Below are 27,874 nucleotides of genomic sequence, written 5' to 3'. Positions count from 1 at the left end.
TTGGTATTCAGTTTGTTATCTTGTAAAAGAGGAAGGCTTTTTTTTTTTTTTTGCATATTTCAATTCTTGACAATTTCACGTTTTACACAGTCTGTCATTGTGATCAGCATGTCATGTACATTTTAAGTCTTGTCAGTTAAATCTATCTATCTATCTCTATCCATAATTACTGCACACATTATATTTTTGGTTTATTTATTACTCAAGTTACTGTGTTATTTAATGGGTATATTATTTATACTTAAGTAACATAGATTTAACAGTATTGAGTTACTGGTAAATTATTATTTCACTGTCATTTATAGTACTTTGTATAATGTTTCATTTGTATTTTCATGTGTGGTGTTTAAGTGGAGTCATTGTGTTCCTTTGGTTATGAGCTTACTGGTTCCCAGCTGCTCTTGTTTTGTGGGGATGAAAGAACTGGGGAACACCTACAATCAAGAAAAGAGGGTTACATATCTATCTATCTATCTATCTATCTATCTATCTATCTATAGAGACTACTTTATTGTAGTTATATTGTGTGGGCTACTTACACTTCTACTTGTAAAGGGAGTAAGTTCATACTGCTAAGGTACTTTGAATTTTGTAAAAGATATACTTTGTCAAAAATGCAATCGATAAAAAGTAGGCCACCATATTCCCCTTTGAAACAAGACTAACCGCTTTTTAAAATCTTTTATTCCCTGTTTTAAATTCTCTGTAGATTTTTATTGTTCTTTTATTGGTAATCAGTCTATTAACTTTGTAGTCTCGCCACCAGACAATCAGAGATCTCCGCCTTCTGATAGTCTGGGGACACTCCTTTCTAAAGTGTGTTTAACACACCGGCGAAAACGGCCGGCAACACCTCTTGCATTTTTGAAAAGGACACGCCTACTCGGAAATGTGCGCTCCCCCTTTTCTCGTCCTCAAGGAAACAAACACACAGAGAGCTTGAAAATGGATGCCGAGAGATTTAACTCCGTTTTATCAAACGTGTGCTCATCCGTGAAGAAAATATTTTTTTCCAGCGGATGTCTTAGTTACAATATGATTGAGATAACTGGAGTAGTTTCATGTCGTATCTGACAACGGGAGGCTTTTAACAGATGACGTCCTGATGTTAGCTTTGCTGCTGCTGTTAGCTGTCCCTGTCAGCTGCAGCCACTGATGCTTTCTAGACATCGTGATTTCCTAAAACTGAATAAATACCACACATAGCAACACAAAACTGCTTTGCTAGCTCAATCATGTTGTAACTAAGATATCCGCTGGAAAAGATATTTTTTTCACGGACCGTTTAACGAGTTATTACCTATTACAGGCACCGCTAACGGCTAACAGGGCTAACAGCTAACGGTTAGCCCAGCTAAACGTGCACACAGAAATAGTAACGTTTGTTCAATCATTGTGTTTATAGACTTTACAAACATCGGATTAGTCTAAACGGTGATACAGTGACGTGAAAAATGTGATATATATATATATATATATATATATATAAAAAGTTATATATATAGCTCTGCTGGTTTTCTACCCGGACTATAGACTATAGAAGGAATTCCCTCTATAGTCTATAGTCCGGCCGGACGGATGAATCATGGCCTTGTAAAAGATTATCTTTGTTTCTTTTAGTTGGTGAGAATGTGTCGCTGCAAACGCGACAAACATCCACTAACTTTGACGGCGTTTTCTGCGAGTACGGCTGAGCCATTTTGTACCGCTACACGTGTTTCTAGTGGGACTATGTTTACAAGCACAAGAGTTCAGCGAGCCACCGACGGACCGCCCTGCAGATTTACTATTGGTTCTGCAACGTAGGGAGTTTTTTTAAACTCTGAAATTGTATCCGCCCATCTAAACACAAAATCAGGGAGAAAGTCATCAGTCTTTAGTTAAGCAAAGTGTCTAAAGACTGACTTGTGAGTCTAAATAACTTTGTATCATTTATTCATGAATTCATTTATTCCCCTGAGCTCCTTGGTACATTTTGTGTTTGTTTTCATTTATTTTTACTCATCTATTTATGTGTCTACATGTTACAGTATGTGTGAAAGGCAAGCTGTTATAACTAATTGCCCCCTGGTCTGATTTATAAAGTTGTCTTAATCTGAATCTAGTTTTTGATGGATATATTTGAGTCAGTGAAGAGTGGACACCCACCTTAGCTGGGGTCAGCCCAGAAATAGGCGGGAACATGGAGATAACCTTTTACTCCTGGGACAGTATGTACAGGAAGTGTTATGTAGGCTACTGTACATGAGGTAGGAAACCATTAAACACATATGGCAACGCAAACTTCTGTGGTTAAAGCACCATATTGTTTCAGGTGTCAAAGGAGCACCGGCTGAACTTGTTTTGTTTGTTCCCAACTGTTAACACCTACTTTATAACATACTTAACACGTTGATAAATAGTAAACTCACCAGTACTGTAACGTTATATGGCCGTTATATAGTCTGGCTGTTAACCGTCACTGCGTGTGGTTTGACCAAAGAAGCCTTCAGAGGATTTTCGACCTTAAGTTAGGAGAGCAACCCATCTCCCTCTTCGATAAAATTATATTAATTTATGCGCAAAAATCAGGCATTTTTAACCTCAGATAGGCTTGGACCGGATGTAACCGTCGACGATAAATTAACTGGGATGTAGCGTTAGTTCGTTAGTTACCCGTCCAGTCTGAGGAGGAAGAAAGTAAGCTCGTGTCAAACCAACTGAAGCTGAAACACTCGGCTATTTCCGTGAAAAACGAAGTGCAAACTCGTCCCACAACTGTACCGTGACTGTGCCGACGCTCCGCCATTGGTTCCAACCGTCCATCCGCCGGGGAAGGGAGGCGGGGGCGAGCTGTTGAATGACGGCCGTAGCTCTGTTGACACTTTTAAGAGCCGAGACAGCCTCCGGGACTCACACAGGCCTACCTATTTTACATTTACACCGTGTAAAGATAGCAGATGAAAGAGGAGGAGCGCCCAGTCGTTTCTTTAAACACCGGGGGTGATGTTGCGGACAGCGCGCGGACTGCGTGACGGGACGACACGGTGTCGAGACTGATCGGACGTTTTCACAGGTTGATGATCCTTCGTGGCATCGAGCGGGGGAAGCCAGCAAAAGTAAATATATGGTTTTAGTCTATAGGCTGTGTGTGGTGACACGGGCTCGCTGTTAAAGGAGAGAAAGGCGGTGCCTGCTAGTTCCTGGAAAAATACAGACCTCCGACCAGAATGACACATTTAACGTCTGCAGGTTTGGGTTTATTCGCTGAAGTTGACGCTCAGACTTGGGCTCCGAGCAGCGTGTAGGAGGCTCGTCTCTCAGCCAGGGACCGTCTGTCTCGCACAGTTTGACAGATAGCCAATCAAATTTGTTATTCAAATCAGTGCTCTTATGTCAGTGACCTATATCTCATGCATGTGCGCCAAGAGCCCACAGTAACCTCTCCACCACCAGACCAGACAGCATGGGGATCAACGGGCTAGACAATCAGGCGCAGCCGTGCAGCGGAGTGTCCCAGACTGAGGATCCAGCTGCAGACTCTCAGACGGAGCAAAGAGATGCTTCCCAAGAAGCAGACAGAGGCAAGGATGATCAGGCGGCGGGCAGCGAGGGGAAAATAGTGCAGGAGGACAGCACCGTGCAGCTGTACAAGCCGCCCCCATCCCCAGCTTCTGAATCGGAGGTTGTTGTCCAGGTGGAGGAGCACGGCCACAGACCCGCATTCGTCCCACCCGAGGGAGGCTTCGGCTGGCTGGTGGTTTTTGCGGCAACCTGGTGCAATGGGTCGATCTTCGGCATTCAAAACTCTTTCGGCATCCTGCACATGATGCTGGTGAAGGAGCATGCAGTCCCAGACGACAAGACGGCGCAGTTCAAAGTGGGTGAGTACCAGACAGTCGGCTGAGGAGAGTCTGATGATGACGATGAAACAAAACAAGAGGTACACTGAAGTACATTTGCATGCATGCTTTATTACAACAACTCATTTGGATATTACACCTGCAGTGGATATTCATTAGATGATGAGAACAACACCACCTTAATAGCAGTGAACACAGTATAGGTTGCATGCCACACACATGCATCCATGCCTCTGAAGAGATGTAGGTCAGCTCAGAGTTCAAGTGAGTTTACGCTGCACTTTAAGTAGCACACTATAGTGTCATATTACACATGTGCCTGGCACTGCATTTGAAGTCTGTACATTGTTTTTGCCTCGAAAGAAGCATCCATGCATTGCATTGCAAATGCTGCTCGCTCCTTGTTCAGGATGTTTTGGAGAGCACCATGCTGATGTTCAATCATTAACAGGCATTTAACTGATCCACTGTGATGTGGGTATTTTAACTCCATTGACTCACTGCTGCAAATCCATTTACCTCAGTCACAAACAACCCTTTGATAAAGTTTGTTCCCCTGACGGCTGAAACTTATAAAAACACCACAAACATTTGAAGTACACTTGAAAAGTGGGACCAGACAAACTTTCGAACTTGTACATCCCCTAAATACGAGTGTGATATGTGATCTATTGCTGCATTTTGAGTTTTGGTTTTCCCCTATTATGGCTATTAAAGACATGGGAGAGACTGAGGAGTATATGAAAAGCTAAAAGACCTCGTGATCATTTAATTTCAGGAATTTATATTCATTGTGTCACAATAAAGCTGCTGTTGAACACTTATTCTGGCATTCGTGACCGGAATAAGGCCAATGTTCACCCCTCTCTGTCTCCCTGCGTGCTTCAGTTTTAACCAGTCAGTTGAGGATTATATCACAAGCTTTCCCTGGTGAATGTTTTGTCAGTATACTGGGTGGTGCAAACTTGATTATGATACAGCTGTATGCTGTAGCAGGCAAAGAGATACATCCTATATAGGAATCACTGATGTGCTTTTAAAGAATGACGCTGTTCAGTCTTGTTTTTAGGCAGGAAAAACAAAGATTTTCCTGTTTGTGTTTGTTACCATGGTGGAAATTTTGAGCTCTAAAGCTGGAGTTTAAACTCAGCATCCAGTTTATTGTCACTGAAGCATCTCTGGAGGTTAAGTCCCCTGATGGTGTTAGAGTCTTGGCCTCTGTAAGTTTAAGACTGTTAATCACATTAAAGAACACTGTCTAAATGAGTAATGACATTAGCTTTTTTTAGGAATCGACTCTCTGGACGGTGTGTTTAAGAATGTTTTTGAGGAAGGGAGCAGCATGTAACAGGAGTCGTATTTTTCTTAACTTCCTGTCAAGATCCACAATCACCAGCGAAGCTTAAGGTCAGGGTTACGGAAGGGATTACAGCAATAAGACTGATCCCTGAGACAAGTTCAACCCTTTTTAATCGGCGCGAAACAGTTAGCGAGGAAGAGAAGACATACATTGAAAAGACTCATTTGATTTGTTTACCTAATCACAGGTTATTATCTTTTTAGGTATCTTGCACCTTGTCATTTCTAATTTATGTCAAAGAAGTTGGGGGGCAGTGTGACGAGGCATCGCATTACCTTCAGGATTTGCGTGATAGAGAGCCCGAGAACGTGTCGGGCCTGAAAACAGACACCGGGCCAGATGCATAACTTAAATCTTCAACAGAGGGCAAGGTATTTCAATATAACTCCCTTTGTACTTTTGTTTTTGGCCTGTGAAGGATTTCCAGCCGTTCTCTGGATTTGATTCTTGTTTTTTTCTCATATGTGAAAGGATTAAGATAGCAGTCTGAGTACTGACCTTTTCCCCCTCAGCAACAGAAGAAAACAGAGAGGAACGGCTTAACAACAATAGTCACGGTTGTAAAGGCTCCTTTTGAACAACTCTCCAGTCTGAGGGGGAACAGTCTGTAAAAGTCCTCCTATTCACATGTGTGGGACATCTTGAAAAATACACGTTAAAGAACTTCACAAACTGCTGGGCCGTAAGGAGAGAAGGTGACAAGAAAAGATTGGGATGTGATTAGGTCTTTTTACTGAGCTCTATTATACTGGGTGTTTATTAAGCCTCGAGGGGTAAACAAGAGATTATCAAAATAGCTCAGATGTATCAAGGTGGGGGATTAGAACAACTTTCTTTTTAAGTCCAAGACAGTAATGAAGGAGTGGATTATGAGTTGCAGATGGTGTTGTTGTTCTCAGTGATTATTACAGCATGGCACAGTCGGAGGTTTCATTCCTGTTGTGAATGCATGTACAAAAATGCCAGTGTGTCAAGGTGCGTAACGGACACAACATTTTTTGAAAGTAAAAACTAAAACCACGGTGGACATGATGTTCAGATTGCAGCACTGTTTCGGCAGCAGCAGAGTTTGCAAAACCTGGGAATGTGTGTGAAGGGGCGGAAGAAAGGGACTGAGCGAGCAAGTGATTAATTTTTTATCGATACTTGAAATGATTGCCATCTGTGTGCCGCTAGTGTGAAACTGATCAGTGGGACGATTGGGATGAGAAAGAAAAACGGAGGTTCATTCAAGCACATTGTGTCCTATGTGTGTCTAAATGTCGAGATGAAGAAATTACTTAACAGTATTAACCGTATTAGCAGTATTTAGAGAATTTCGTTGCCTTGTTCAAAGTCATATAGATGATACCGCAACACAAGCTCCATTAGTCATATTGCTCCATCAGTAAAAGAGAGTTTTTTTAATCACTTTAACTCCAGTCTTAAGTGGACGGACGATAAATCTTACTGACAGCAGCATTTGGCCGATATGAGCGTTTTCCATTAAATGCTGAAGACACTGATAATGTATACATGACACATAAGGAGCCTGGCTTTTAACAACGTAAGTGCGAAAATGGGTCGACATCACCTCCGTGCCACACCTGCACAAACATGCAGGATAAATTGTATACAGTGGCTCAGAATATTTTCACTGTGACTGCAGTGATCTTTGAGCAACAGTGGTAACATACAAGTTCAACTAGTCAGAGATTGGCATGTGTGTTCAGATGTCAGGTTGTGTGTTTCATCATGCCGCTGTGTTCTTTGTGAAACTTTGTTCTGTGTTATTTGGCTTGGCAATCATGAGTCTTAGGGTAAAATCACTTTTAAACTTTTTGTATCTAAGCTGCAGATAAACAGTATTCAGCAGTTTATTACTGTTACTATTAGTGCTGGAATTGTAGATGTCAGGGTGGAGAAGCTGGTAAAACAGCATTTAGGATATTATTGGACACCAAAATTTAACTAAAATGCAGGTTTATAAAATGTGTACAGAATTAACAGTGTGTGCCCAAGGTGCACCAAAGGGCAAGCCAAAATCCCAAGGCACACTTTATCTGTGTTATAATGTGTGTTATCACTCTTATCACGACATAAGACAATAAAAATAAGACTCACTACTGATACTCACTACTGGCATTTTTTTCTCTTCTCTCAGTGATAGGTCGTCTTCACTGGTGCTTTGTTGTAATTTGCTCCGTACAATAAAGCGATCCATTGTCTCACTCACAGCTTTCTACTTTTAAATGTCATCATCCCTCACACTGGGTGCCAATCAGGGCTTTTGATGCATCACACACTTTTAATTCCCACATGCAAATGGTGACAAATTGGTTCCCTGTGAAGGTTTTTAAATTAAATTAAATTACATTTTTTTTTATCTAGGGTTTGCCTCTTTATTAAGAAATGGGTGTGCACAACATACTGATACAGTCAGTTAGAAATTCATCCATAACTTTTTCTATAGGCTCAGTTGAATATTGCCATAATAATAATAATATGTAGGTATCACAAAATCCTTGGGATCATGGCACATCATTTGAGAACCACTGCTTTAAACGACAGTGTCCAATTCTACCTATTCAATGGTGGGGTCCCCTCAGCCCTCAATTAGATAAGATGACGTTGCAGATTTCAACACTGTATTTTTTAGTTTCTTAGAGTGGAAACAGACAGATTTTCAACTGTTTCTGTGGCAGTAATTCTGATAAATAAAGGGACTCTCTCCCCCCAGTATTCAAATGTACTCAAAATGTCCTCCCCATACACTGTCTGCCAGTTCTGCTACTGGAGATACTAGCTGCAAAGAACTTACTTTAATACTCTTTGGTGATTGGGAATAGCTACCGAAAGCTACAGAGGAAAACAAAAGCGCCACCCTCTTCCTGTTTTGGTTGCACAAGCGTTAACACGCTTCATTTGTGCCATAAATTGAGCCTTTATTTTCTCAGGAGATTGTACCTGGTGGCAGACAGAATTGCATAGTAAAAGATGGTGTCATCATTCTATAGACATTACATTGTGCTAGTGGTGGTATATCAGTATTATATCGATATTGTGATGTGAGACTAGATATTGTCTTAGGTTAACTTTCTGAACTTACCGGACTGTTCTAGCTGTTCTGTCATTTGCCTCTAGACACTTAGTCCTAATACATTTACATAACTGATGACTATCAAAAGTCTCATTGTGTAAATATTTTGTCAAAGCACCAAAAGTTAACACCACAATATTGTCACAGTATTGATATTGAGGTATCCCATATCACACAGCAGTCAATTGTGCAATCAACATTTACTTCATAATGATAAGTTAAAGCAAAACATGTGTTTCCACTTTAAAAGGCAAACCTTAGCTCAGTAAAGACAATTTAACTGTCAGGATTCAAACAGGTGTCTGTTTTGTCTCAAGCAGACTTCTCCGATCATTAGCATACCACTGTGCTCTTTGTAGCTTCGCTGCCCCCGGTTTCACCAGCATCTCCAGGGCAGCTGGAATCCCAGGTTGGCAGATCAGAGAGTACTGTGGCATTTTTGGCATTCCACAGGGCAGGGGGAATGGGTTCAGGTAGGATCAGAGTCTCCTAAAACTCCATATAAACAGGTACAGATGATAAGAAACAGATGTGGGTTGTTCTTTGTTAAATGTGGGATCGGTTTAACATCCAGAAATTAGTGGATTTATGTATAGACAGTTTTCTTGCAGGTGCAAATGTTAATAGTTGCTAAAAAAAGAACCGATAAAAAAGAGCAGATAGGTGATAAATAGCATCATCCAAAGCAAGTATTTGTGATAAGTATGGTCCCAACATAAGCTCCTTAAATCACGCTCGTATCAGATAGAGGCTGCCAGTTGTAATATAGCATTGGAGTAGCACAACAGATTGTGTACGAGGAGCGAAGGCTCTGAGCCGAGTTGTGCTGCTGCACTCACATGTGACACAATGTACTCTCTGCAGAATAGGTCCAGTATATATCCATAACTGCCTCTTGCATTATTAATAGTGTCAACACAAGTTTGTTTGTACAGCACTGAATATTGGGAACCTGGAGCACGATACGACTAGTAAACATCTGAAAGAGTTTCTCAGGGTTAGTGAGTGGTACCAAGTAAACAACTCATGGAGCATCCAGAAGTTTCCTGCTGTCAGAACACATTTATGGGCTCTGGCTGACTTGTTTGAAGGCACTCCTCCTATGTCGTTTCCAGCTGGTCCCCCAAAATGACTTACACTCGCAATCCTCCGCAAACTATGCAGTCTGACCTGATGTACTGTGAGGTAGTTAACTGATAGGTAGGTGGTAGCTGTTAGGTAACTGATGCTGAAGGATTGATTTATGAACACAGTACCCAAGTCTGACAACAAAGCCTTAATTCTATTTCCTCTTCCTCTTCCTTATGTGAACTACTTTTTTGGTGCCAGTAAATATTAAGACGTGACTTAGCTTGCTAGCAATCCTACCATACAACAATACACCATGGTATTTTTATCTCTATGGTATGATCTTTGGTTAGTGTGCACTCTTACTGTAAGTCCTTTACACACCAGGGGTGGCACGAAAATGCAAACTAGTTGCCTGGAAATATTTAGCCCCTGGGTAAAGGTACGTAGTGTATGTCAAGGGCTTTTATTGTGGAAGACAAAGTATGTAAGAAGTGGTTTTGGTATGTGCTGTTTTTTTTTTTTTGGATAAAATGAGTAACAAAATTTGCCGTCTTGGTTCAGACCATGGAGCTGCCGTTGTTGTTTTAAAATCCTCATAAGTGTGGATGAAATGTGATTAGTTGATGTGTTTTTTGCGGCATGAAGCTCAGGAAAATTTATCTTATTTTTTAAAAAAAATTACTTTACATGTGTGACAGTGCTCATGACAAAAAAACACAGTTCAATTGATGTGTAATTTAATTTCACAAAAAAAGCTTGTTGTGTAAAGGCCTATGATTATAGAATATTTTTGGTAGATCAAATACCACCAAGTAGTGCTGTGCAGCGTAGGCAAATCATCAAATCACATTTTTTTCCTAATTTCCAAGATATTGCATCATCGTATCTTTTAGTATCTGTGTTTTCCAGTTGAAATGACCTTGTACGTCATATAACATGATATCGCTCTGTCCTAGCACATGATAAAGGCATTAAATGTGTCCTTGAGGGAAGGGGCGCTTACCTCAGCCTTTCCGTTAATGTTACAAAAATATGTTTGAGTGCCCAAGACAATTTCAAACACAAGATGTTGCATTGTTCAGTTGATGTAATATTTCCCCCCTGAGTCCCGGGAAAATAGCTGTTGGAAAGTAATTGGACAGTGATGTACTTTTGATTATTTTGGCACGTTGCCTTTGAGGTGAAACAAGGACTGTTTTTTTGTACACTGAAGGGTTGGTTCAGGTAAATCCCCTTTAAAAAAAAGTGTCTTACTGCAGTGGCATCTATCTGAACATAATATTTGATGTTATTTGCCCAGGTTTGAAGATATGCTGTGTCATAGATTTCTACCCATGTGGATCACATTTTGTTCAACTTTTTAAAAAGTCAGCAGCAACACATCTTTCCAGGAGCAATGTCTTTGTGTCTCAGGATAATCCACGGAGCATGCTGTGAACCGTTTTCCTTCTCTTTACTCTCTGTCCGCTAAAACTGTTGCACTAAGGGACTATAATTCCTGATCTGGTCATTTTATAGGAATGCTAACACTCTAAAATTAAAGCTGACCTAATTTCAATTTCATATATTGTCCTGTAGTATAAGGCAAGCACATCAGCATGGTGCCACTGTCCAAGTACTTTGTTAATACACTGCAGCAACCAGTAAACACGTCTGTCAGTCTTTGTGAATTTATAGCTCCATATTGTAGCTGCAGTGTTGAGGTAATCGTGCCATCACAGCTATGTAAATACAAGTGTGTTTGAATGTCAGTGTTATTTTGAAAGGAGTTGGAGGACCCGAATGACATGAATGATTCATTGTTGGTAGAAAAGGTGGTTTGTTTGGCATGCACAATGTTTATGTAAATATTGAACTAATCTTGGACCAGTTTCAGCTTTGTACTTTCACGAGACATAGATACATCAAAGGAGACACATTCAATATTCAGAACAGTTGTTGTTTATCATACAGTGTGTCTCCTCTTTTTGATATCAACGATAAAAAGAAAACAATCGCTGGTACCTTGTAGAATACCTCTTAGTAAGATGCATGTTTTTCTCTACAAAGACAAGCATATCTGCCCAGTTGCAGCGTAGTCTATTTGTCTTCTCATCCAAGATGTGAGTTGCAGATCTGAACAGCTGCTCACTGAAGCAAATGTGAAAACAAACCATGTGTATGCACAGCACTCATTGTCCTCTCACATCAAGCCAGAGTCAGGTCCAACCAGTGGCTTCTTTTCTGAATCAGCAGCTGGGTACGCCAGCCACTCTTGACTGAGTCCAACAGCAAATAAAGAACAAAATTCATGCGACACAGCATGGGCCACTACCATTGCTGAATGTCATCTTATTTGCCGATAGGCAGTCAGCAAGGCCCAAATCAGCTGATACTGATGTCTGGCTGATGAATCGGTGCATCCCTAAAGGTACAAAGTATATTTTGGTTCGGTGTAATTAAAGCAGCAACCTCTGGGGCTAAAAATTGAAGCCAACGCTGAAGTGCCAAAAACTGCAGTTACTCAAATCTGTGCTTGAGGCTGGATCCAGAAGCGAGTCCATCTCATTGACCCCCATGTTAAAATGCCCTTGCAACAGAAATAAACATGTAAAAAATAAAGTTTTGGCCTTGATAGCTAAATTCACCCTTCGTGACAGCTGTACAGGGGTGAATATTTATGTAACCCACTCATTTAAATGCTTTTAAGACTTAAAGCTATGCATAATTAAGGGCGGGCCACTTTGAGCAACAGGCTGCCTGCCGATAGTGTCCTCAGCTTCTGAATCAAATCCACCCTTCGTTCCTATACAGCACCCGCCTTTCAGCCGAGTATGGTCACTTCTGGCTCCAAAAAACCAAGATGGTGACAGCCAAAATGTCAAACCCAAGGTTTCAAAAAGGGAGTCCAAAAAACCAATGGGTGACATCACGGTAGCTATGTCCATTATTTTACATAGGGTTCTCACAGTCATAGAATCACACTCTACACGCCTGGAAAAGTCATGGAATTAGGTTTTGTGCAATGAAATTGTTACAGTAATCTGCCGTAGATAACTTTCTGTGTAATGTAACATAACGGCAAATTTATTTTATGAAGCTGTTGACATAACGTGTGTGACGTTTAGTTCACCATCACATACATATCTTCATTTTCTCCCTGTGTTTCATCTCTCCCTCCATGTATATCAGCTAACTGAAATTATGTTTAAACAGAGTTTGAATCTGATATGTTTCAAAAACACCAGGCAATTAGGGCAAGTAAAAAAAAATGGTGATGGGTCCTTGAAAAGTCATAGAAGAGTTTGGAAATGTTGTCCACAAAGGTGTGTGGGAACCCTATTTGCAGTCTGTGGTCTTGTTCTGTCATGATGTACATTAAAAAAGAGCACAGAGTTCTCAAAACAAAGAACACGGATATCCTCTATGCATGCCAAATACAAGCTGTACTCTTGGCTAAATCTCTTGGTACACTGAATGTCTCCAATAGCGTTTCCCTGCCATAAGAAGTTTGTTCCTCTGATGCACAGATGGGTCCTATAGAGACTCTCTAACGCTGTCAGATTGCATCCGTCACGTAAAGAGAGGAAAGCTTGTTAAGCCTCTTGGCCACACACACACAAACACACACACCTTTTCATGTTCCTTCAGTGTCCCTCACTGTGTCCTTTTTCTTTTGTTTGGAAGTGTTCGGGGCTAATCGTCTCTAATGAGTACACTCCACTCAGTCTATTCACAGACCTTTTGCTTGTGCCAGGGCAAAGGGAAATGAGGGTTCGGAGGTGGGGTTGGCTGGAAAACAGGAGGGAGAGTGGAGGAATGAGACATGTTTCTCTTGCTCTGTTAGCCTCTAACAGACCTTGTTCGATGTAGACAACGAGCTTTGTTTTTTTTTTTTTTTTTTTGCACAGTAACATGGAGTGCACTTTCAAACAGAGCCTGCGATAATTTTCTCCACAGTGGTTCAGTCAAGAAAGCCTCAGATGCTGGCTCGAGTGAAGTAATTGCGTAATTTGACATAACATAACAACAGGCGCCAATTGATGGTTCTGCTGGTACTACTGGTACTTGTACGTTGCTGCTTCCAGTTAAACAATTTTCTTTTTCTGAAGCTGGGTAAATGATTGAGGATGTGGACAGTGAAAGGAGTAGGTTGTGGAGGATTAACCCTTTAGACTAGTGCAGTGGGCTTCAATAATATGCTGTCTGTTCTCTGGGCTTTCCACATTATACTGTCTCTCTGCAATCTCGTCTCCCTGAAATAATATATCAAATGGGAATGGATAAAAAGGAGGAGATAGGCAAACTGTCAGTCTTAGTTTATCGTGGTAATACTTGGTTGTTGTTATGTCGTCTCCATCCTTGATACTGATGCAGAATTTATATACTAATGCGGAATATACTTTCATTTTTATGCATTTAAATGTAACTACACTTTGCAGCGACGCAGACCTCCTGTTTATTTCTGTATGTTGAAACCATTTCTCTCAGTGGAAACAAACTTTTATTTACTTTAATTTCACAGATAGATTGTGAAGACAATAAAGCCTCCACAAAACAGTCTTGTGTGTGATTTACCCTGGCCTCATATGAGCAGAGGAAATAACCGATCGTTGTTTGGCTAATTTATACAATGTTAAATGCCATAGGCTTGTGCTAATAACGTTAGCATGTTTTATTTGTTTGGCAAATGTGTTTAGTATAAGACATTTGTTTTGTTGGTGGACCCTGTGAGTTGTAATGGAGCCAAATTATGTACCGTTACCTTTGTTAAATGTTGCTGTTGTCCCTGGCTTCATATGAGTGGAGGAAAAGTCTGCTAGCTGCTAGGCTAATTTATACAATGTAAAATGCCATAGGCTTGTGCTAAAAACATTAGCATGTTGTATTTGTGGGGAAAACGTGTCCTGCAAAAGACAAGTGCTTTGTCTGTGAATGTTGCAAGTTACAGTGAAGCTGATTTGTGTACTTGTGTTTGAAATTGTCTCTATTAAATCATGTTTAATGTGTGTTTTAGGTGTGTTTTGAATCAATTAAACTTTACAGTTTTTCAAAGAAACCTTGCCGCCGACTAGTGTTTTGGAGGTGTAACTGTTGTGCAGCTGTAATTTTCAAACATGGGAATAATCCCTGTCTTTGCATTTTATTTTGATCACAGTCTGTTTTTATAAAAGTGCTTATGACATCTCAGATGTGGCTTTGACTTGCAACTGAAAACACGTAGCACATTTAGTAGAAAATACCAAGATATACAGTACAGGCCAAAAGTTTGGACACACCTTCTCATTCAATGCGTTTTCTTTATTTTCATGACTATTTACATTGTAGATTCTCACTGAAGGCATCAAAACTATGAATGAACACATGTGGAGTTATGTACTTAACAAAAAAAGGTGAAATAACTGAAAACATGTTTTATATTCTAGTTTCTTCAAAATAGCCACCCTTTGCTCTGATTACTGCTTTGCACACTCTTGGCATTCTCTCCATGAGCTTCAAGAGGTAGTCACCTGAAATGGTTTCCACTTCACAGGTGTGCCTTATCAGGGTTAATTAGTGGAATTTCTTGCTTTATCAATGGGGTTGGGACCATCAGTTGTGTTGTGCAGAAGTCAGGTTAATACACAGCCGACAGCCCTATTGGACAACTGTTAAAATTCATATTATGGCAAGAACCAATCAGCTAACTAAAGAAAAACGAGTGGCCATCATTACTTTAAGAAATGAAGGTCAGTCAGTCCAGAAAATTGCAAAAACTTTAAATGTGTCCCCAAGTGGAGTCGCAAAAACCATCAAGCGCTACAACGAAACTGGCACACATGAGGACCGACCCAGGAAAGGAAGACCAAGAGTCACCTCTGCTTCTGAGGATAAGTTCATCCGAGTCACCAGCCTCAGAAATGGCAAGTTAACAGCAGCTCAGATCAGAGACCAGATGAATGCCACACAGAGTTCTAGCAGCAGACCCATCTCTAGAACAACTGTTAAGAGGAGACTGCGCGAATCAGGCCTTCATGGTCAAATAGGTGCTAGGAAACCACTGCTAAGGAGATGCAACAAGCAGAAGAGATTTGTTTGGGCCAAGAAACACAAGGAATGGACATTAGACCAGTGGAAATCTGTGCTTTGGTCTGATGAGTCCAAATTTGAGATCTTTGGTTCCAACCGCCGTGTCTTTGTGAGACGCAGAAAAGGTGAACGGATGGATTCCACATGCCTGGTTCCCACTGTGAAGCATGGAGGAGGAGGTGTGATGGTGTGGGGGTGTTTTGCTGGTGACACTGTTGGGGATTTATTCAAAATTGAAGGCACACTGAACCAGCATGGCTACCACAGCATCCTGCAGCGACATGCCATCCCATCCGGTTTGTGTTTAGTTGGACGATCATTTATTTTTCAACAGGACAATGACCCCAAACACACCTCCAGGCTGTGTAAGGGCTATTTGACCAAGAAGGAGAGTGATGGAGTGCTGCGGCAGATGACCTGGCCTCCACAGTCACCGGACCTGAACCCAATCGAGATGGTTTGGGGTGAGCTGGACCGCAGAGTGAAGGCAAAGGGGCCAACAAGTGCTAAACACCTCTGGAAACTCCTTCAAGACTGTTGGAAAACCATTTCAGGTGACTACCTCTTGAAGCTCATGGAGAGAATGCCAAGAGTGTGCAAAGCAGTAATCAGAGCAAAGGGTGGCTATTTTGCAGAAACTAGAATATAAAACATGTTTTCAGTTATTTCACCTTTTTTTGTTAAGTACATAACTCCACGTGTTCATTCATAGTTTTGATGCCTTCAGTGAGAATCTACAATGTAAATAGTCATGAAAATAAAGAAAACGCATTGAATGAGAAGGTGTGTCCAAACTTTTGGCCTGTACTGTATATCGTGTATCACCATTCAGCCTGAAAATACTGAGATATGAATTTTTATCCATATTACCCAGCCCTAGTATGTAGCAGCATATGGGAAAAGCATATGACAAAAAAAAATGTACAGATGGAAAAAGTAGTTATCCAGGACCAGACTGGCCAACCTTATCAACTATAAAACATTTTTACGAGGCCTTCTGAAGACAACTGCTGAATGAGCGTGCAAGACACAAGCGGAAATAGCAAACATATAGGAGCGCAAGTCCAGATGGGAAACAACACAGTGGGTGGTTGAGAAAGATTTAATATGCTGTGGTCTGAAGTGACAGCAGCATCCATAAGAAGGAATATGAAAAACTGAAGAACAGCCAGTGAAGGCAAAAGTGATCCCAATGGTAGAGGCATGCAAAACTGTGGATATAAATTTCTGAGATTCCAGGCGCTGGAGGCGATGCAAACTAGACCCAATTCTGTCAGGAGTTTCGGGCTGAGCATATTTTTTGGGTGATTAACTTTTAGGGCAAAGTACATATGCCATTAAATTTCCAGGGTGTATGTTTTATTCTTGACTGGATGCTTTGTGGTTTGGCATACACAGTGGAGGATGCACGATGTTCTTGTGGACCATGGCCACCGCTATAGTGTGGGGAGATATTTAATGACTACCATGGTCTTTCCCTTAGAGCCAGCATTAAACCACACGTAAAGGGGTAGTTCGGGATTTTTGAAATGGAGCTGTATGAGGTACTTATATATAGACAGTGTATTACCTTCAGTAGATGATAGTCAGCGGGTATCAAAATTTAAAATTTATTTTTAGCCACCTTAAAAGAGGCCCACCTAAAAATATCAATATATGTCTAAGTGGACGCTACAGTGAGGATTTTTTCACTGCTATACCTTGTTGTCAGACAACCCATTTCTTTGGCACTGCATTATCTCAACTGTAAAACTTATATATTACTGCGCCGCCACTGCCACGTACTGTATTCCCTGTATGCAGATGTCCTATCATCTACACAGTACAGTACCCTAACTGCAGAAATTATTGGCCAAAGTCAGCACTCTTTCAGTAATTTATAGTTTGTTGTATGCAAAAATCCATAGAGAGCAGTTTCACATTTTGCACTGTGGGGCCTTAAACCTTGTTATTTCCATACTGGAAAGCCATATGTTCTACCCCTCAGGCAAATGTGGAGCAGAAGCAAAATGGAACAAATGTGTAATACATCATAACGTACATTTTTGCTCAACATTGTTTCATGATGGTCAGTTGTGTCAGTGATAAGGCCTCAAACAATGAATCAAATGACTGTGTAATGTGAAAAGGGTCGCCTGTAATGAACTAACAGAGAATTATAACCCAGCCCTGCAGTTCCCCTCAGCCCTATGGAACATTGAGCATCTGTCAGTGCATTCTTTTGTCTTTACGACCCCTGTGTCTGTACTGATTTGATTCACTATCACCGCTTCATCATGGTCATATTCAGTCACAGCAGGCTGCTTTTTTTAAGTGAGAAACCCAGCACCAAATGGTCGACAGGGAAAGTTGGTGACAAGCAGGTGAATGAAGTGAAGCATTTACTAGCGAAGGAGCCAGATAGTTCCCTCAGATGGAGAAGAAAACAGACTGCCTCAGAGAGGGGTGGGGTAGCACTCGCATGTCAATCTGACAAGCACTAAGGCTGCATTCACAGCAAATCAGGCATTGTGGCAAAAACGCCAGTACTCCCAATTATTTGAACGTGGGAAGTGGGGTTAGGCTGTGGTGGTGGAGCGGTAGGGGATGTAAAAAAAAAAATGCAGTCAACTTTTGGAGAAACACAACATGATGTCATGCTTCCTTGGCCAATCATGAAACAAGTAATACTTTCTTTTGTTAAATATTATTGTGAATCGCAGAAATAAAGTATGTATTAACAGTTCGTGTGTGCTGTCCAACAAATGAGAGCACTGGCTTTGTATGTGTGTGCATGCAGGTGTGTCTTTGTGGCAATAAAGACTAGGGCTGTAGAGGTATACAGTGAAACCGTATACCATGGTATGAAAATGAACAGTAATTATACGGTTTACATTTGCTTGTCTACGGTATTCAAAAAATATGTAACCAAAAGGAGAATCTCAGCTGCACATTCACATTTTCCTCCTCAACTGCACTTAGAAATTTTTGCACAAACTTCCATGGTTATCATACTGTGAAAATCTCATATTGCAACCCTAATAGAGATACTACAGAGGCTAGTGATAATCAAAGTGAATTCTACAGATCCTTTAAGCCAACATAAACAAACTTATCAAAGGCAAATACTTAGTCGCTGAGATGGGGAGATGGGCCGTCTAGTCGGTCTCCACCCTCCACCCCCCCACCAACGGGCCATTAAAGTGACACTCCCACACAGTCGCACAATCCTGCGGCTGAGAGCTGCAGTGCCTGATTTGGTGTGAAAGCAGCCAAAGTTTTAAGCACACTGAGAGTGGTTGTTAGCTTTCTAGATCAGTGGTGCAATATGGGGCAAGTGTAAGGTGCTCACAGGAAGCCAAACTCTTTGGCTTATTAAGTAAAGTCGGTTAATCTGATCCTGTGCAGCTTTGCCATTGATTTCCGTCTCTGTTGTATATTCTACCATCAGGCCTACTTTTCTATTGTACCCACTGATATGCAGTTCTGTATTGTCTACAAATATCCGCATAAATTCAGCTTTTGTCTTATGCTTCACACATTATTTAACTTTTAAGACAAGGGTATGGATCCCTTTAAAGGTGTGTGAGGGAAATGGTGACTAAGGACCTTCTTTGATAAGGGAATACTTAAGTAGCTAAGGGCAAACATTAAGAGATCAAAGGGTTTTCCCTTTCAATATCCTAAGGAAATCCTTATGTGAATTTATGCAGCACATTTTTTTCTCAGGCATACTTAGATGGAAATTGAAGGGTAACCTTAGCATAAGTGGTTTTATGCAACCAGGCACTGCTGTATGTCTTGAGATATGATATGAAAAGCTTTTGCCAAGAGCAATTAAGTGTTTTTTGTCAGTGTTTCGCCTCAAGGTGAAACATTAAACATTTTGTCAGGGAAGTTACAAAATGGTGGGAGTTCATGAAGTACATGTTAAATAGGAGAATTCCCCCTCTCTTGTTCCTTTTGGATAAATAAACTGTAGGAAGGCTCGGGTGCAGTCCCACCCTCAAACTATACAAAATCTGACTTTGTAGTGTACACTGTGTACCAGCAGATTTATCTTACAGAATGTTTGGATCAAGCCTCACAAGACTGTGTTTGTACAGTGCTAGAGCTCATGTTTCACACTGAACTTGAGCGTGTGTGTGTGTGTGTGTGTGTGTGTGTGCATGTACTTGTGTGTAGGTAGGTAAAATCAGTCCATCCACCTGTTTATCGGCCTCTCTGGTCTCATTCCCATTGAGCTGTTGGATCAGTGTGACCTACAGCCCAGACACCACGGTAGACATTAAAGCTACCTTTGCTCCCTGGGAGACTGGGCCCAGACATTTGTTTGTTTGCACTCCAGGGTACGCAGTGTCTCTGTCGGATCATTCTGGCTCGTTATGTTTTAACACTGGATTGATATTACACCACAGGCCAGATCGGTCCACTTTGATCCACTTTTTGATCTGCTTAATCACCATGAGAAATCTTATGGAGCGTGTCTGATGTACACGATGCAAGCAAAGACACAATAAGGAGAAGAGTTACATAAATTTATAATAATAGCAAATCACATCAGATGGCGGAGGGTCGTGGAGAGAGAAACATTTCAAAGAAAACCCAGTGCGCACAAAGGATTTTTAGTTTTTTTAAAGCTTTTGCAAACATGACATTTACATGACTTTAATGTATTCATGTTGTCTGAGTCATGAAATGCCTACAAGACAATGAAAGAACAAGATTCAATAAGTTTGCATCTGACTGTGGCCTCCATTGAGATCACAGCTGGTACATTGTTCATACAGTAACCAAATGTAAACAAAGGACATATTATAATTGATTTTCTGTTTTCTCGTCTTTCTCCTATAAGAGCTTTTTTTCTATCCTCATGTTGAGTGATGTACACCTCAATGTAACAGTAGCTCCGAGGGAAATTCTCCAGCTGTGTATGACGTGGGAACTGCAGTAACTGTTGAATGATTATGAGTGTTAAAATGAGCCGGTGTATTGTTTCCATACAGGAAAGGAAACACATGTATCCTCATTATTTTTTACTGTACATCACTTGTACTGCTCCGTATTGTATCCGGTGTATCTATCACATATTGATTTACAGCACACGTTTTATGTTACACGAACTCTGATCCTTGTTTGGTGTATAAACAGGTCTTTTCTTTAGGTGGTAGCTGCAACATTCAGGGTTTCCTCATGTTTCTGACAATGACTTTCTTCTCCTCTCCATTTCCTCTGCAGCCTGGGTCGGAGCTCTGGCCATGGGCATGATCTTCTTCTGTTCACCTGTGGTCAGCATGTTCACGGACCACTTCGGCTGCAGAAAGACAGCCGTCAGCGGGGCAGCGGTGGCTTTTATAGGACTGCTCAGTACATCCTTTGCAAAGTAAGCTACAGCACATTTATTATTTAAGACATCACTACCACCAGTTTGTGCTTCTAATGTATTACTAATGTAAGGCAGTTACGACGAGCCCCAGTGCACACTACTATGACAGGCACTCGTGCACGCTAGCTACTGTATGTCATCTCGTCTCGACACATGATCAAACAGAGACTTGACATTGTATGTAGAGCAAGTATATAATTTGTTGGAGATTGCTGATGACTAATTTAATTTAAAAGAAGAAGAAGAAGAGGAAAAGACATGACAAAGATGGGTTTGCCTTTTCAAAAGCATTAATAGCAAATGGCATTATTTTTAATTTTACTTGAGTTCCTCCATACATTTATGCCTCTGGTATTATCATTACATGTTTGTCACAGAGCAAAGCATTTGCTTTTCTGAAAAATAAATACCCCGTGATGTTTGAAAAGCCCAGAGGTCCATTTAACAACACTTAGAGCTATCCTGAGGGAATCTTTAAAGTCTTCTTCAACAAACCAGGCTGTCCTCATTCACTGATCTACTTATACCTACAAAAGTTAATGCACTATAATTTGTATATAATCTGTGTCATCATGAGCCAGGAGGCTGTGATTCCTTGACCTAAATGCACTGCAGACTGCCGGGAGGAAAGGACGAAGTCAGGCGATGTATAAAGAACGACAAAGTCTGCTTAAGGAGGCGGTCGAGGTAGTGATTGGGTCAGACAAACAAACTTGGCCTTTTGACCAAGAAGACTGCTTCAAGTTACTTATGTACATAGTGACATGTCACATCATATCATCATGTTACTTTAAGTAGGTATACCGTGACAATGCCCAACCATGACTGTTTTCCTAAATTGAACCTAACTAGTTGATGCACTAGTTCGTAAAATATCATAGGAACTGTTGTATAAAGATATGTTGAATAATCTGGTTAAAAAAATAATTGTTTGCCCAAGGGATTCTCAACTTGCTTTGCCCGTCTCCAAAATGACGGGAGGCCAGTTAATGAACAAACATAATTAATTCATTGCCTGTTTTTAACCTTTTAACGTTTGCAGTCCTTTATCATCTTTGCCAAGAGGCAATTCCAGATGCAACAACCGCATGCAGGTCAGGTGTGTGCAGAGTTGTTTCTAGGGTTTGAGGATATTCAGAGTTTAGCCACTACCTGTGTCAGGAGGTCTTGGGGATCCTCTCTTTGTGTTTTAATTTGTATTTTTTTTAAACAAGCTCCATTTTGATTTCTTAAGCACTCTGACACATTATTAACATTCAAATTACAAAAACATTACCATAGAATTAGTTTATTTTCATTGTCCGTCCATCCATTCAATGTCATCGCCTTATCCGGGGCCTGGTTGCGGGGATAGCAGGCCAAGCAAAACACCCCAGACGTCCCTCTCCCCAGCAACGCTTTCCAGCTCCTCCGGGGGGACCTCAAGGCGTCCCCAGGCCAGATGTGATATGTAATCCCTCTAGCTTGTTCTGGGTCTGCCCCGGGGCCTTCTACCAGTGGGACGTGCCCGAAACACCTCCCAACAGGAGGTGCCCTGATCAGATGCCCGAACCACCTCAACTGGCCCCTTTCGACGTGAAGGAGCAGCAGCTCTACTCTGAGCTCCCTCCAGATATCCGAGCTCCATTTCGGCTGCTTGAATCAGCATTCTCATTCTTTCGGTCACCACCCAGAGCTCATGACCATAGGTGAGGGTTGGGACGTAGATGGACCAGTAAATTGAAAGCTTAGCCTTTTGGCTCAGCTCCCTCTTCACCATGATGGACCAGCGCAGGGCCTGCATTGTGAATTTGACAATGGGTGGTGGGCCACCTGGCACCTTATCGCTGGAGTATCACTGCATTAACATGTCCGTCATTATAGACAAATATAGCTGAAAACAGAAGTTTTAAATTTTGGTTCACATTGTGAAAAAGAGAAGGCATACCATCTTTTGTTTGGATTAGGAAAAACCGTCACAGTTTGGGAAGTCTCTTTTTCTATTCTGAAAATGCTTTCAGAACAGCAGTAAATCTTGTTCACACTTCAGGGTTTGTCAAACATCGGCTTTTCCTTCTTTCTTTCTTTTTCCCTCCAGACAAACAGTTGCTTAGTTCTGTGTCTCGAATGTCATGAGGATCAAACTGGGGCTAAACTTGTTCAAGTCTCACTGCAGCTGCAGTATGAGGAGCCTTAGGCATATAACTTCCATAGAATTTGTGTTAGGAATACACAAATTAAACACATTCAGCGTTGCTATGACAAGAACCAAATCTTAGTGCTACATACAGTAATATGAAACTGCTTAGCTCAGTTTCAATGACACAGGCTCACTAAATCATTATAGTCATGCAATAAGTCATACTCAGCATCTGAGGGGCTTTTTATTGTTCAGTTCAGTACATTACCTCCTTATCTGGGAACACTTGGCAATATTTTCACACTCCCACAGATTTTTAGGAAGATGTCTCAACTTTGGGTGTTTTATTATCTACAAAAATCTGATATGAACAGTCAGAACAGCCAATCTTTGTTTAACTACAAGCCTTTTAATAAATGAGTCTAGTCATCTCTTTATTGCTTGTTTCTATAAAAAAGTCAAGTCAGTTTTATCTATACAGCCCAGTCACACAAACCACAGATTTGCCTTAAGGCTCTTTATGGTCTATACACCATTTGTGACTTAGTGTTTTATCATAATGTTAATTATTAAAGATCATCACGACCTGTTCTTTTCATGTATTTGCACGGCTGGAATGACAATAAAGAATCCTTTATCCTTTGAGTCTCAGTTTATTGAATAATTAAGCAAAGCACATGATCAAATAATTACCACATCATTACTTCTCTGTTGCAGCTCCCTGAGCCTTCGCTATTTCACATATGGCATACTGTTTGGCTGTGGCTCCTCCTTCGCCTTCCAGCCCTCGTTGGTCATTCTCGGCCACTACTTCCGCCAGCGCCTGGGCCTGGCCAACGGCGTGGTGACGGCAGGTGCCAGCCTCTTCTCCATGGGCCTCCCAGTTTTTCTCAAAAAGGTGGTGGGACCTCTAGGCCTCAGCAGGACCTTCCAGATCCTCAGCCTCTTCATGCTGGTCCAGGCCCTGCTGGCGCTGATGTTCAAGCCTTTACTGCCTGCCGGAGGAGGCATGGGACCACCTGGCATGGGTCCTGGTCCTGCCAAACCCCAAACCCAGCCAGGGGCCACTGGTCAGGGGGGGAGCAAGTGGAGCAGGGTCCTGAGTGGGGTCAGGAAGTACTTCAACCTGCGTGTGTTTCACATCGTGACATACCGGGTGTGGGCGTTTGGAGTAGCCACGGCAGTGCTCGGCTACTTTGTGCCGTACATCCATCTGGTAAGAACAATAATCAGCATGTTTGTAGTCAAATTATAAGTGCCAATGTGTGCTTGCTCCTGCCTAGAATCAGTTTTGTCACATTTTGTTAATATTCAATAGATGTTAGTGGGAAATTGCATGTTGACATTTAGCTTTGTTTACTCAGCAGTCATTCATTCACAGTAGTACCTAAACATTATCTAATATGAAATTCATACCGCAACATTCTCGCATTTGTTATGTAACTGTGAAAATGTAAAAATCCTGACCTCTTTATTGATATTATAGGGTTACATAAACAGCATTAGGATGTTGATTAGTCTGAGTTGTATAATCACATCTCTGACGTCTGTTGAAACGCTTCATTTTAAACCATATTTGTGTGAAGCAGTTACATCATGGTTCTGTCTTAAGTAGATATCAGCCTGCTACACAAGGCAAGAGCCTCACACCTTACAAAACAACTTAGATTAGTTAATAACTTTACTTATGCCTCATTTCCACTGCATGGTTCAGCTCAAATCGACTCAAATCAGTTTGGGCACCAGGTCCTTTGATCTATTTTGTTTCCCAGTGATGATAGTACCCTCTCAGTGTCAGGAGGATTTTCAGCTGATCGCTGTAGCCAAATGCTTTGATATCATCTTTGATGTGACACTCGCTGAATGCTTACATCAGCTTTCATCTGCAAACAAACAGAGGAGTGTCTGCACTATGAATCTCAGTTGTACAGCGTAGTGTACATAGTGTTGGCTGTAGTTTTGTGGCCTGCCATTTTTAAAAATCAAGGTCAAGGAAATGAAAAAATTGCAGTCACTATAGACATTAACTTGATTGAACAGCAGCAGGTTTGTGCAGGATTCACTGTGTTGCACAAGTATGCATACTCCCAGACCAATCAGTGGTCTGCAGTGGATAAAATGGGTTGAAAGGACATTTAACTGTTTGCCGTGGTCATTTCACTCTTTGAAAAGAAAAGGACGTTTGTCAATTGTCAATCGAATGTCAATTTATTCAGAACATCCGTGCACAAAAAGAAGGGTGCTCAAAGTGCAGTGATTTAATACAGCAGCAAACACTTCAATCCTTCACTATCATCGATGCTACTGACATGTGCTCCACAGAACAGATATAGACACAGACAGATTACCACCAGGTGTGATGAATCAGTCAGCTGGTGCCACTAATTAGATGAGATCAACTGTGAGGAGCAGAGGCCTGACTCTTAAATCACAATGACCTGTCCAGTGAGTATTGTACAAATCACAACATCTTCAAATACCAATGTAGGATAGCAGAACATATACAAATGTATTAAAAACTCGACTATACACAGAAAGAATAAAAAAAGTAAATTAATAAAATAAAATAAAATAGAAAAATATATATATTTACCCACACGCACATATATACATACAAGTATAAAAGGAAAAAATAAATAAATGAATAGAAAAATTAATAAATGAATTAATAAATAATAAAATAAATGAAAAATTAAAAATAAATACATAAATAAATAAAAATTTAAAAAATCATTTGTTTCTTTCTTCCTTATTTCCTCCTTATTTAACAGAAAAATACAATTACACCAATCCAAGTTTCTCTTTCTCACCAAACTAGCTCATTGTAAAATACACTCAATTCAAGCTCTTTTAAAACAAAATAAAACTCACCAAAACAGTCATAGTCAGTCTTGTAAGTCATAGTAGTTAGTGTAGTTAGTTCGTCCATTGTTCCAACAATCACCAGCTCCTGTTTGGTCGGAATATATTCTTAATTCACAGAATTATATTTTAAAATGTGCTGATCTGCTCACTGTTTATCCCTGCGCTGTTTGCCTCTCAGCTGTCTGCTGAGCAGTGACTCTCACTCGTTCTTCGGAGGCGGCTACAGTAGCGTGACATCATGTTTCAACAAACATGCATTTAATGGCAGGAAAAGAAACAGGGAAAGAACAGAAAGATATTGCTTATTTGAAAACGTACTACTCCTCTGCTCCTTGGTTCGTTACTGCAAAACCTCACATCAGTGAGTTCGCAGTTTGCTGCGAGTCGGTTTGTCAGTTATCGGTTGTAATAATACACATCAAAATGCTGCTGCTCTGACCATCGTGCCACATTGATTTGAATGGAAATGTCTGTTTAACTGTGATTATATGTCTGTGGTTTTAAATCCACCTTCCAGCTCGCTTGGAACCTCGACCAAGGTAGTACAAAAAAACGTACCAGGTGCTACCCACAACTTTGGCTAATATAATAACTGTACCTGTTTATACCCCCTTGTACAAACTGCTTTAGCAATACTATGTTTCAAAATGGCCATGCCAATAAAGCCTCTTTGAGTTTGAATTTGAGCAGGTTGAGTTAAGCAGAGCCGAGCCATATCATGCAGTGGAAATGTGGCATGATTTCTGTTGGACTTTCATAACACCATGATGAAGAAAGAAGTCAAATCACCTCCAAGTCAAAGCACAGTAATTTTGCGTATAGTATATTTGAAAATTCGGCACATGACCTTTGGCCGACTTTGGTGTGAGATAGTGAGATAGTGAATGATGATGATGAAGTGTAAAGCTTCAGCGTTTAGTTGTGAAGTTGATCTCCCTCTATCCAGATGTCGGATGTTCCAGCTCCGGCCTCCCTCTGTCAGGCCTGTTGTTTCAGGCCAGGGCCCAGATGTAAACACAGCCCCGGTCTTTGTATTGGCTCGACCACCTCAGGAAACCTCTCCTGTATGGCCTCTCTGTATCCCTAAACATGCCTATCCTATGGCCATTGATGAATGTAGAGCCCTTCAAAGCAGAGCAAATATTTCACAAGTTCAGGAAAAGACTTCAGAGGGCGGTTTAATGTTTTGGATCTGATTTGGGGGCTCAGGGCTGAGGGGAGTGGGAGGGTCTGACCTATATGCGTTGGGTCTTCCTGTCCTGCTGTTCCGAAGGTCTGTGGATGAAGACATTTTGTTATTGTTAGACCTCAGCTTTGGGGATATGGATGGACAATTCCTCCATCCCACCAAATGCACACCCATTTGCAGCGTTCATTGAATTCTTTGGCATGAAGCACAAAAACATATGAGAAAGTTCACCTGCAGGTTGTGTGATATATTTGTCAGCTCATTCATCATTGGTGGCATCTGAAGTGAGTTTCTCGTGCAGCACCATCACATCTAATCACAGCCAAAGCTAACGCAGCACTGTGTCTCTTCTTCTCTCTGTGTTTCAGATGAACTTTGTGAAGGAGCAGTTCAAGGGGACCCAGAAGGAATGGATGCTCCTGGTTTGCATCGGAGCTTCATCCGGGGTGGGACGCCTCGCTTTCGGCAAGATCGGAGACCACATTCCTGGTCTTAAAAAGATCTACATGCAGGTAAGGAAGTGCCTGAAGACATGAAATGTGGGCAGGTCATTTTTTCTTTTATGGTTTGCATGTTTCAGTTAAAACTCATGAAGTTAAAAGTGGTATGTGGGTGTGGAGCGTTGAGTCGTGATTGAAACTGGTTTAATTTTAAGGATTAACTGTACTGTTTTACAGTCAGTCAAAATATATGTTGCTGCAAACCACAAATACATTACATTTGTTTAATATGTATCATATCAACATTTCTAAAGTAATGTAATACATAACTTATGTCACTGGGAGGTTAAGAGGATGATGGATGCAGACCACTGTTCAAAACCAAGAACACGGGTGTTTTCACCAAAACATCCTGCCATTTCCTAGCATCATTTGAGCCACCAAAACCTGTGTGTTTTTCACCAACACATCATTGCATTTCCCAGTAAAGTTTGAG

General features: G+C 41.1%; 1 protein-coding gene across 2 annotated transcripts in view; it reads left to right on the top strand.

Annotated features, from left to right (window-relative positions):
* Window positions 1–2,898: 2,898 nt before the first annotated feature.
* slc16a2 (solute carrier family 16 member 2) overlaps window positions 2,899–27,874 on the top strand; it is a 38,336-nt gene continuing 13,360 nt past the window's right edge. For both annotated transcript variants that reach the window (XR_013491819.1, XM_033631732.2), the window contains exons 1-4: window positions 2,899–3,863; window positions 20,618–20,762; window positions 23,602–24,100; window positions 27,307–27,450. Coding sequence is in view for 1 of the 2 variants with exons in the window: in XM_033631732.2 (XP_033487623.2) it covers window positions 3,446–3,863; window positions 20,618–20,762; window positions 23,602–24,100; window positions 27,307–27,450 (1,206 nt within the window). In the remaining variant the exon portion in view is untranslated. The remainder of the gene's footprint in view (window positions 3,864–20,617; window positions 20,763–23,601; window positions 24,101–27,306; window positions 27,451–27,874) is intronic.

Source organism: Epinephelus lanceolatus, chromosome 7, assembly GCF_041903045.1.
Source record: "Epinephelus lanceolatus isolate andai-2023 chromosome 7, ASM4190304v1, whole genome shotgun sequence".
In the NCBI taxonomy this organism is placed as follows: Eukaryota; Metazoa; Chordata; class Actinopteri; order Perciformes; family Serranidae; genus Epinephelus; species Epinephelus lanceolatus.
The sequence above is the reverse complement of the archived record's forward strand: the minus strand, read 5'-3'. Positions and strand labels throughout refer to the sequence as shown.